This window comes from Perkinsus marinus, assembly GCF_000006405.1.
Source record: "Perkinsus marinus ATCC 50983 genomic scaffold scf_1104296967096, whole genome shotgun sequence".
Lineage (NCBI taxonomy): Eukaryota > Perkinsozoa > Perkinsida > Perkinsidae > Perkinsus > Perkinsus marinus.
Genome location: NW_003203669.1, coordinates 2,565 through 13,312, shown reverse-complemented (window position 1 = coordinate 13,312; position 10,748 = coordinate 2,565). Strand labels below are relative to the sequence as shown.

Below are 10,748 nucleotides of genomic sequence, written 5' to 3'. Positions count from 1 at the left end.
TGATCTGAAAGCTGTTAGGATTTATTCCTAGGAGCTTTCGTACCGGTTTACACGTGCGTCCGACACGTAGTAGTAGTAGTAGTAGTAGTAGTAGTAGTAGTAGTAGTAGCAGTAGTAGTAGTAGTAGTAGTAGTAGTAGTAGTAGCAGTAGTAGTAGTAGTAGTAGTAGTAGTAGCAGTAGTAGTAGTAGTAGTAGTAGTAGTAGTAGTAGAAATTTGTACATTTTCTGCTGTAATTTTTGGAATACCAACTTTCCTTTGTGGAAATGACTATCCTTTATATCGGATGACATATTGTCACCAACACCACTGCTGCCAGGTATGTCGTGGATAGAGTTTTGGGTGTCCTCGACACCTCATGCCTGTTTGTGGAATATGGTGGTATGGAAAAGTTGCCAAGGCGGCGGCGGCGGTGAGTGATAAGTTACCTCCATGTTGGGGACATATGACTTATGGTCCTCATCCAATAGTGAGGACCCCTCCAATGGCTCGGAGTTGCTCACGGTTAGAGGATATAAGCTGTATTATTAAATCTCCAACAGCGCCGCATGGCGAGTCTAGCAGCAGCAGCAGCAGTAGCAGCAGCAGAGTTGTGAGCACATCGGTCAAGGCTAGCGTTACCCCCAGTGAGGAATAGTGAGGATGTGTTGATGGTATGGTATGAGTATATGGTTTTAGGGTGGACCGCTCAATGCTCCCGATCAATTCAATTATCAATTTAATGAAGGATCGAATGGTAGTAGTATCTTCACGTTGTTTTGAGATGAGGAAAGATTCATTGTTTTAGGCCTCTAGAGAATATGACACCTCGCTGGACATAGTGACACTTACTTGTTGTTGGCTTTCATCAGTACGCGTGCTCTTATCACAAGTACTACATAGGAGGAGGATGATGCTGTTGAGCTCATTGTTGATGATCTCCTTTGTTTAGATCAGTCGAGTGGTGAACTACTACCCTCACCAAACGCTGAGTCGTAGTCGAGTCGCTGCGGAGGGTCATGGTAATGGGTGGGGGGGCGAGGGGGAACTCGTTTTGAATATCCTACGGGAACACATTATTCAATCAGTTTCCCCCCCATGTAAATGTCATCATCACATTAGAAACATTTTACTCATCGTTTTAAACCTGCCTGACGGACGTTATCTCTCAAACGGTGTGTGAATAGGTTCGAGGGTGACGGTATCAGTTCATCAGTCGAGGCATTGTGCTGCATTGCTGTTGGCTGTAATGGGGAAGAAGATGGGGCTCGAGATGGCTTTGGCAACGGCGGTAGTAGGAGGGGTGGGGATAGAACTCGGGACCATGTGCTTGGTAACGGAGTGCTCTACCGGTCGGATAGAGGATGGGAATAATTGGTGATGCCTGTGTATATACCACTCCTTTGTCGTATATTCAGTATCCCGGCTTGGACGACAGTATCACAATGGACCCCAATGGCCGGCATCACAACGAAAGTGTGAGTGTCGGCACCAGGGATCGAACCCGGGCGAGGAGGAGGGGGGTTACTCTTATTGTCAGGTAAAATCCATGTGGAAGATCGTCACCACATGATTCGCTTTCTATGTCTCGACGCCTTCTATAAACTGCAATGGGTTCACCTCCTCATGGGGGTCCTCCTGCTAGCACTAGACATGCTCCAGCGAATTGGAGATGACTCTCAGAGTGAGTGCATACCACACCTTTGGAAGATCGTGTCCAATTTAGAAATGTCTGCCCCGGGGATCGAACCTGCGGTCTATGGGTTTTGAAATGTCTCTCTTTAACTCAGGCACAGAGAGTGGAGCTAGCCCTTGTCCCTCGTCTACTCCTTCCACCGTACTATCGGATGCAGTTGAGCATGTCCTGTGGTGGTTCGAGCGGACGACTAGTGTCAAACGCCTACACAACGACGGAGCTCAGCAGGCCGAGGTAGTCGTTGGGTCCTTATGTGAGGGAGGACGACCAAAAGGAGTTGATGAAACCTCTGTTGGATTTCAGTGAGTTTTGAGGGGTAATTTCGTGGCGCAGTGAAGCAGCTTTGATGGCAGGTACGGTCGGTCTGGTATCTTATTTTCAGTATACATTCGTGTCGTCATTTTTCTCCAAGTGGAGAGGTGATTCGGTGAGAGGAGGCATGGATTTCTTGCAATCTTGCATTTCCTTAACGCCACATTAGGTCATCGAATGTATTCCAGCTCGCCGGCGGCGGCAGCATCCTTATTAAAAGCTCTGAGTCACGTCTTGGTGCCGGATCGAACTATCCTGCGTTCTACCAGCAGGCCCAACTCGCCGGAAGTTCCAGCTAGCCGAGCAGTTGCTGATGATAGCAGTGGAGGTAGACTCCTCGAGGTCCCGGGTTCGAATCCCAGTGCCGGCATTTCGAACTCGTTGAGATTAAATGTACACTCATGTGCTTCAGCGCCGATGTCAACGCCCCACCAGCCGTCAGTCCGCCGACCACCCGTGGTGTTACCACATCTAAGCGAGGTTGGGTCGGCCGAGTCGCCTCCTGCTATGAGTCGTGCTGATCCAACAGAAGAGGGAACGGAGGAGGAGCAGGAAGATGTCCGCCGAGCTGATGAATTCACGTCGGCGGACATGGTGTGGGTGGAAGGCTTATGCGGGTAAGGGGATGTCACGGGTTCGATCCCTGGGTGGTACATTTTCCGTGTAGATAGGTGAGAAGAGGTGATAGCATGCAGTAAGGATGTTGCCAGCGAAGTTATGGCAGGGGCTTGGGCGGCCTTTGATATCCCGAATCAGGGATTGCGGCGGCACACGTCCTGTGTTGTTGTTGCCTTGGTACGCATCATGCCAATGGTGCTGTTGTATTCAACGAGATCATCACCGCGCCACGTTCGCTGATAGGCTGATCGAATTAGTGGGGGCTACCGGGGGCGAAGACGCTCACGAGGAGGGTGAAGGGAGAGGACCTAGGGAGACAGACCATCGCTGCTGGTGTTAAGGTCGGTGTAGCGCACAGCGAAGAATATCTTTATCTATTAGATCGCACCCTTTGCCAAGCCCCTACGTAAAAGAGATGGCTCATCAAGCTCTGTAGCGGAGGAGTTGGGGAATATGTCTGTGGCTGATCGTGATCATCGAGCTAAGATGTCCCCGAGGTGGCTCTCGATGACGGTCCTAGTATGTGTCCGTAAATGGCTGAGTAATAACGGAGGGGTGTGACTATGATTAGCTGCTATTTGATAGAGGGATTCGCCTGCTTGGGCTTCCTGGTTTTAGTGATGAATTATTTTTATGCAACTCGTACAGCTGTAATTATTACTGGTATCGCTTCTATTATAGGGGAAATGTTTTTAGACATTCTCGAAATTATAACCGCCAAGGAAGGAGCAGAAAATAACACATTTCTGATGAAGTCGATGAAACCCATTTGGAAATGAGGGGATGAAATTTCTTGCTGAGAAAGTTACCGTTTTCACTATTTTTCTGAGGGACTTTTGGATACTAGAGCGGCACGCCTGATTTTCATCCTGTCGGGCTCGAGAAAATGAAATTTTGACAATGGAGTTTCACCACCCTAGTGATATGGAAAACACTAGTGAAAAACATATTTCACGACTATTGCTAGGCGAGTTTTACGCCACTTCATGTGAAGCGGGTCGTGAAAGTCCAAAATTTCCAGAAAATTGCATGAATTTGTTTTTCTATTAGGTTGTCTCCTTGTTAGCATGCCTAATGGTCGTCGTCGGAACGATGCTATCGTTGACTAAGGCTACAGTGATGGAAAGGACACCTTTGATGGACCCTATGCAGAGCCAGGCTTTTCTCATGTGCTTGTCGGAGACCACTAGATACTACGAGTGTGGAGGTAGTCCTTAGTACTGGAGGCCGGCGGCTGTGGACGCTGCTGACCTCACCTCAAATTTCAAGGTGAGAAGTGATGGAAAAAATTATTTGCTAGAAAAATATCGAGCCTGGGATTCGAACCTCCGCGAATAGGGAACGCATATCAAGAGGAAGTTTGGTGGTTTATAGGCCACTTCATAGAGTAACGTTTTTGTGCGGGTAATTTTCTCCTTTAATTACCCTGGCATGCTCGCCCATCTTAAAACGGTGATGTTCAATCTTTGTCGGGATGATGATTATATAGTGATGGTGAGGTTTTTGAATATATGGTGAGGAACACATTCTTCAATCAGTTTCCCCCCCCATGTAAATGTCATCATCACATTAGGAACATTTTACTCATCGTTTTAAACTGGCCGGTGGACTTTGACACGCTTCTTATGGGGGCTCCTGTGGCCTCAGAGGCATCATCATCATCGCATCGGTGAGTGAATTGAAGAGCTTGCATAGTGTGGGAAAATATCTGTGTTGGTGATAATATGAAAACTGTGAGGAAATCTTGATGGTTTTTGTTGATGGTTTTCTACTCAAATTCGACTCGACTCGAGTTTCGCCTTCTACGTGGAGTTCATTTACAGATGTCTGTGATATGCAAGGTGATATGCGATAGTGGAGGAATGAAATCGGTGATGAAGGGCGGTGGTAAGCAGATGAGGATATTGATGCTATATGAGGATGATGAGGATATGACTACTGCCTCAACCAGTGGTCCTGTGACTAGCACTACTACTGCTTCAACTAGTGGTTCTGTGACTAGCACTACTGTTGCCTCAGCTAGTGGTCCTGTGACTAGCACTACTACTGTCTCAACTAGTGATCCTGCCACTAGCACTACTACTGCCTCAACTAGTGGTCCTGTGACTAGCACTATTACTGTCTCAACTAGTGATCCTGCCACTAGCACTACTGTTGCCTCAACTAGTGGTCCTGTGACTAGCACTACTACTGTCTCAACTAGTGGTCCTGTCACTAGCACTACTACTGCCTCAACTAGTGGTACTTTTCTTCTCTAGTTACCCTGGCATGCTCGCTCATCTCAAAACGGTGATGCTGAATATTTGTCGGGATGATGATTATATAGTGATGGTGAGGTTGCGCACAGCGAAGATTTGAAAGATATGCTGTTATTGTTGCTGTTGTTGTTATGGTCAGGCGGAGGCTAAGCCTATCGTGTTGTGGTATCTGGTCACCCATAATGATCATGTTCGGGCAAGTGATGGGATACCATGGGTGAAGGCGTGTAGTAGTGTAGTTGTGTAGTAGTAGTTGTGTAGTAGTTGTGTAGTAGTTGTGTAGTAGTAGTTGTGTAGTAGTAGTTGTGTAGTAGTTGTGTAGTAGTTGTGTAGTAGTTGTGTAGTAGTAGTTGTGTAGTAGTAGTTGTGTAGTAGTAGTTGTGTAGTAGTTGTGTAGTAGTAGTTGTGTAGTAGTAGTTGTGTAGTAGTTGTGTAGTAGTTGTGTAGTAGTTGTGTAGTAGTAGTTGTGTAGTAGTAGTTGTGTAGTAGTAGTTGTGTAGTAGTAGTTGTGTAGTAGTAGTTGTGTAGTAGTAGTTGTGTAGTAGTAATTGTGTAGTAGTAGTTGTGTAGTAGTAGTTGTGTAGTAGTTGCTTAATTGTTTAATTGTGTAGTTGTAGTTTTTCCACTAGTTATTTTCCTACTTTTATCGCCCGAATTTCTGTATCATGTTGTGTTCCTTAGTTGTGTACCGAGTTATGAATGCGAGAGCCCCAGGAGGTGTTCACGAGGAGGTTAGTGTTGTCGGGTGCCGGGATCGAACCCGGGTGGTAGTTTGCTGACTCTCAACTCAGGAGGCACTCGGCACCCACAAGAGACGTCCATAGTAAGGTTGATTAATGCCATTGAAAAGGACCGCAACGTGATGACCGCTGGATGATGATGATGATGATGATGATGCGGTTGCGGTGAGCTTACTTTAGACAAGGCCTTAGGACCGATGAATGTATTATATAACTGGTAATAGGACGACACGGTGTGCTTCGATCGAACTTAAAAACACATCGTAAAACAATACCGAAATAAGCGCCCAATGCCTGCGGTCATAAAACATGTATGTTAATTGTTTTGGTGTATATATATCCGTGCTTGGCCGCCGCCGCCGCCGCCGCCTACTTTGGAGCGACTGCTGAGTTAACGACCATATTTCTCCTATACAGGCTACTATTTACCTGCTGAAAGGCAGAGTGCAGCGGTGGGTATATGATGATAGGCTCAATTTTTAATCGCATCAGTGAGAAATCGTAGGCCGTGCGAATGACATATTATTACGCGCTCTCAGTTCTTACTGTGGTTGAATGTCAATTCGGCGTAGTGGTATTGGAGTAAGAATTTATGTTCGCTTTACTCAGCTGAGCTCAGGAGTTTCCAAAGCTAAATATAGGAGCCTATATACGAATTAGGGTAGAGGAGTTGATAATCATTTCTCACAATTTCCTCAGGATTTTCGAGTCAATAGGAAACAATTGTCAGTGATAGATATACGAACAGGTAGTCTTGTCAGCCGGTCTTCTTATCACGTGGAATTTGCCTATGCAGTTCTTCATTGAGCGCGGACGCCAGGATTACGTACAATGGTGATATCATGTGTTGGAGTAGGAATATATGTTCGCTTTACTCAGCTGAGTTCGGGAGTTTTGTTGTTAATTATACAAGCTTACATATGAATTCGAGTAGAAGTGTATAGAAACCAACAAGATTTCCCCGATTTTTTTCCACAACACATGTAGTTCAATGTAATAGGAAATATATGCGCGAATATACGGTCATTCGATCATCACCAAGGTCGCGGAGATTGTCTCAGGTCTTCTGGACGTTGCGTCGGCTCTAGAGTGCCTTCACCATGCTTGTCACCTTGGTCTGTGCCCCAGTGCGGTAAGTGATATTAATAATATGATTGGTTTACTTGATGTGAGTGTAATAAGTCAGATCTTCATCACTCCAAATGATCGATGGGTGTTGGGTGGAATGGCGTATTGTCAATCTCCAGTAGAGCCGGGCAAGATGGTGCCGTGCCAAGTGAAGTTTAGAGGCGTAGGAGGGATGGCTGGCGGGAGGGTATTAAACGAGCCTCCTATAAGGTACACCCGGGTTCGATCCCTGGGAGGTGCATTTTTATTCACAGGTATGCGGCTCCTGAGATGACCACCGGCTACAGCAGTGCAGTGACGTGTTTAGTTTCGGCCTAGTCATAGCGTAAGTCCATACCACGCTGATTCGAATCCAGATTGTGTGCGAATTTTTTTTCTGTTTTTTTTGTTGTTTTTTCGTTGCTTGTCTCTAGGAGAGAGCATGAACGCTCCAAGCTTATCGTTAGTTGTCCTTTACTCTATCTCTCTCACGCCTGCTCACTAGCACGTGCATAAAAACATACCCTTTAATGACTGTTTTTCTCTTATTTATATGCACACTATCGGGGTAATATTTTTCTCAGGTACGAGCTCTTCTCTCGGGATCGTCAACCTCTGCTGTCGCGAGTCACTCCCGAGGCTGATCCTACTGGGGATTACCAAAGGGAAACTCAGTAAGGCTCATGTCACATGGGTCTACTATGCAGCTTTTGAGTGGACTTTCTAGGAGAGCACTACCGCTGAAGTCTGGAGATAATCAAATGGACAATGCACTGCTTTTCACTGTAGTGTACTGGGATGGGTGGCGGGTGGTGGTTTTCGATTGAATTAGATGATTGGTGAGGAATTTCAGGAAAATTATTGTTGTTTCTTAAGTTCGAGTGGACGTATACAGAAACTTTATGTATACTCCTACTAATCAAATTTATATGCGAACTTGTGTATAAAGTGAAGAAACTCCCGAGCTCGGGTGAGGAAAGCGAGCATATATTCTAATACTGTGAATATGTACCCTACTCGAATTTGATGATCTCCTAGTCTGTGTGTGTTAGTTAGTGTACGATGTTGGAAGGGGCATCCCGGGGAACTCGGAGTATTTCAATGATATTAAGGTGATGACTTGGAGGAGGGGCGATGGCGAGCAGTGAGTGTGGATGAGTAGTTCTTGGTGTTGTTGTTGTTATTGCACGAGTTTGTTTTTATACGGTCAAATATGCACATGTGTATCGGTGACAATATTAAAATTCTGAGAAAATTTTGGAAGTTTATTGTTGGTTTCTGTTCATTTTTGTTTTGACTCGTATGTTAACTACTGTAGTGGAGAAGCTCCTGAACTTAGTAGTTAAGGCAAGCGAACGTATATTTCAGAACTGATGGATCATCAGGCCTTTGTAGTGGTGGTGGATTTGTCGCGAATTTGTGAATCTATTGCAAGCCCTGAGGTTCCTAGAGACACTTTCGGAGAAGGACGATGCGCCTCGGATAGCATTTCTGAGAAGTAAAGATGTGATAGGAGAACTACAGCACTTTGAAGTCAATTACATTTTTCCCCAATTTTTTGATAATTTTCCGGACTTTTCTGTAAAAATGCACTTTTTTAATGTTTCTCCGATTGGTTTTAATGAATGGTTTTCTGAATGAATTATTAATGAAAATTAATGAATGAGTTTGAATGGTTCTCTTAAAACCGCAGCAAAACGAAGACGACATTGACCACCTGGAAATGTCGCGGTGGTGCTGCTGGTTTATCGTAATCACCTCGAGGTGTTTAGTTGAGCTGGATGAGTATGTTAGGTAGTTGTGGCCTTTCAGGACTCCCTCGTCTCTTGAGCGACAGAACGTGTCCACTTGTTGCTAGTCCACAGCTACCAGAGGGAACGGATACTACCTCCACTAGCAGATGTGAGCAGGATCTTTTGTGCATGCGTGCAACAACAGCAGCAGCAGGAGTAGTTGTTATATGATAATTCTCAGCTCGCGGACCTATCCTTCTCTGCATTGTGGTCGGTGACATTACCGTGTTTGTTGATGGCATTGAAATATGAAGTTTGCGACCCGCAGTATGGCGAATAAAGCCAGTGTTCAGCGCCAAGGAAATATCAGTTGGTGAGATTAGGAAAAAGGAATTATTGAATGTTATTATGGTGCGTGTGAATTTGATATGCAAAGGCTATTACTTTTATACTAATATAAATAATTACTATTATTATTATTTAATTACTATTTATATTTACGAAATATGCGTAGACTCTCATAAACGATGTTGACATTAGAGTTTCACCACCCTAGTGATATGAAAAACAAATTTCCCGACTACTGCATATCACCGCGACTATCGCATTTTTCACCGAGTTTTACGACGCCACTTCACGTAAAACGGGTAGTCATGAAACTCCATTGTTGAACATGTGATGTGATAAAAGTAACCTTTCGAGGTCGACGTCATTGCGACATGTTGTTCATTATCATCAATTCCTGACACGCAGTCGCATATCAAATTGGCGCGTATCGTTAGGGTTCTGATAACTCTGCTGCTGCTGCTGCTGTTGCTGTCGTATTAGCATTGTCATTTCAGAATGTGTAACGATTCTAATTTTCATCTGTTTATCAAGAACATAACGGCAAATGACGCCAGTGAGGTTTTAGCACCCCTTGTGTAGAGGTGTATCGAGTTGAAGGAGGACACAATCATTCACGTGCTTGGCTTTGCCCGAACTGGTGAACAGTGATGATATTATTGCATTACAATGGAGTTTCATCCGTTCAACGTGAAGTGGAGTGATACTCTATGTGAATTATAGGACGATTAGGGTGAAACTTAAATATCATCACTAGTCGTTTGATATAACCTTCATTGGAGTTTCAGTCGTTTCACGTGAAGTGGCGTAAAACTCCGTGAAAAGGCGATATTTGCGGAATGTGTTTTCACTGGTGTTTTTCATATCACTAGGGTGGAACTCCATCATTAAGAAATACTATATAAGTATCGTATTCTCCCATGGCTTCGGGGTGTGCATTACTCGCTTGGTATTACGTATGAACAACGTACGTCATGAATATGTCGCCGTATATGTTAAAACATGTTTTATGTTTCACGATTACTGCATATAGCGAATATTTCTAGCGGGCACTATTCTTTTCTATATAGGTAATTTTCACCAAGTATTGTGCCACTTCACGTGAAACTTTTTTTTGCAAAAAAAATCTTGATTTGACTTTTTTGAGATGCACGAAGAAGCAGAGGCTGAGCGCTCATTTCCCAGTTACTCCTGAGTTCGCAGTTATATTCCTATGCTGGCCATTCCTTGATTGGAGTATAAAAATATATCATTATGTATACTTATAAACCATTTTAGGTGTTTACTCGTTTGCCTCTACTACAACGACGATTCGAGTATACTACTCTGCAACACGTCTTGTTGCCGAGAATGTTGAGGATGCTAACTGACGCTAACGAGGGTGTCCCCACTAGGATTCGGTGTTTGATCATAAAATGCATTCAAGAAATGCTCCCGGTGAGATTACTATTTTCTCTCTGTGTGAAAATATATGCACATAAAAAATGTGAGAAATATGAAAAATATGAGAAATTATAGTTAGTTCTCTTGTACACTTCGTGTGTGGGCTTAATGTAGTGAGTGAATTAACAAGCTCAGTTGAGGAAACCGAACCTATATTCTCTGGGAAAATATGCACATGGTCAATTACATATATTGGTGACAATGTGAAAATTATGAGGGAATTTTGGGAAATTATTGTTGATTCTTGTGCATTTTTACCCGGATTCATATGTGAATTTTGTATAATTAGTGAGGGTATTCTCAAGGAAGGCGAACATATATTCCAACACTGCACTGAGGAGGGACGATTTTCCCTTCAGGTTCAGGCGCTGTTGTTGGTGCTCTGTTGAAGGCCCCTACTGAGACTACTGGCACAGATGGTCCCGCGCAAGTAAGTTTTGTAGTGTGTGAGAATATACAACTACATGTGCTGGTGATAATATAAGAATTTCCGAATTTGTATGTAATGAGGAAATAAT

At 44.2% G+C, this 10,748-nt stretch overlaps 2 protein-coding genes across 2 annotated transcripts in view; both read left to right on the top strand.

The window, feature by feature from the left end:
* The window catches only part of Pmar_PMAR002628 (hypothetical protein), a gene marked incomplete at both ends in the record, with an annotated part of 14,998 nt that extends 9,312 nt beyond the window's left edge, over positions 1-5,686 (top strand). Inside the window, 16 exons of the mRNA XM_002768829.1 lie at positions 19-53; positions 319-411; positions 678-735; positions 787-819; positions 931-1,007; positions 1,166-1,269; positions 1,519-1,662; positions 1,769-1,908; positions 2,862-2,945; positions 2,986-3,145; positions 3,671-3,773; positions 4,178-4,273; positions 4,863-4,935; positions 5,002-5,062; positions 5,544-5,626; positions 5,654-5,686. Coding sequence (XP_002768875.1) covers positions 19-53; positions 319-411; positions 678-735; positions 787-819; positions 931-1,007; positions 1,166-1,269; positions 1,519-1,662; positions 1,769-1,908; positions 2,862-2,945; positions 2,986-3,145; positions 3,671-3,773; positions 4,178-4,273; positions 4,863-4,935; positions 5,002-5,062; positions 5,544-5,626; positions 5,654-5,686 — 1,377 coding nt within the window. The remainder of the gene's footprint in view (positions 1-18; positions 54-318; positions 412-677; positions 736-786; positions 820-930; positions 1,008-1,165; positions 1,270-1,518; positions 1,663-1,768; positions 1,909-2,861; positions 2,946-2,985; positions 3,146-3,670; positions 3,774-4,177; positions 4,274-4,862; positions 4,936-5,001; positions 5,063-5,543; positions 5,627-5,653) is intronic.
* Positions 5,687-6,702: 1,016 nt separating this feature from the next.
* On the top strand, positions 6,703-8,211 carry Pmar_PMAR002627 (hypothetical protein; the record flags this gene model as incomplete). The annotated part of the gene is made up of 6 exons (XM_002768828.1): positions 6,703-6,734; positions 6,985-7,029; positions 7,294-7,383; positions 7,437-7,494; positions 7,762-7,821; positions 8,095-8,211. The coding sequence occupies 6 exons, from the start codon at positions 6,703-6,705 to the stop codon at positions 8,209-8,211; spliced, it is 402 nt and encodes a 133-aa protein (XP_002768874.1).
* Positions 8,212-10,748: the final 2,537 nt, after the last annotated feature.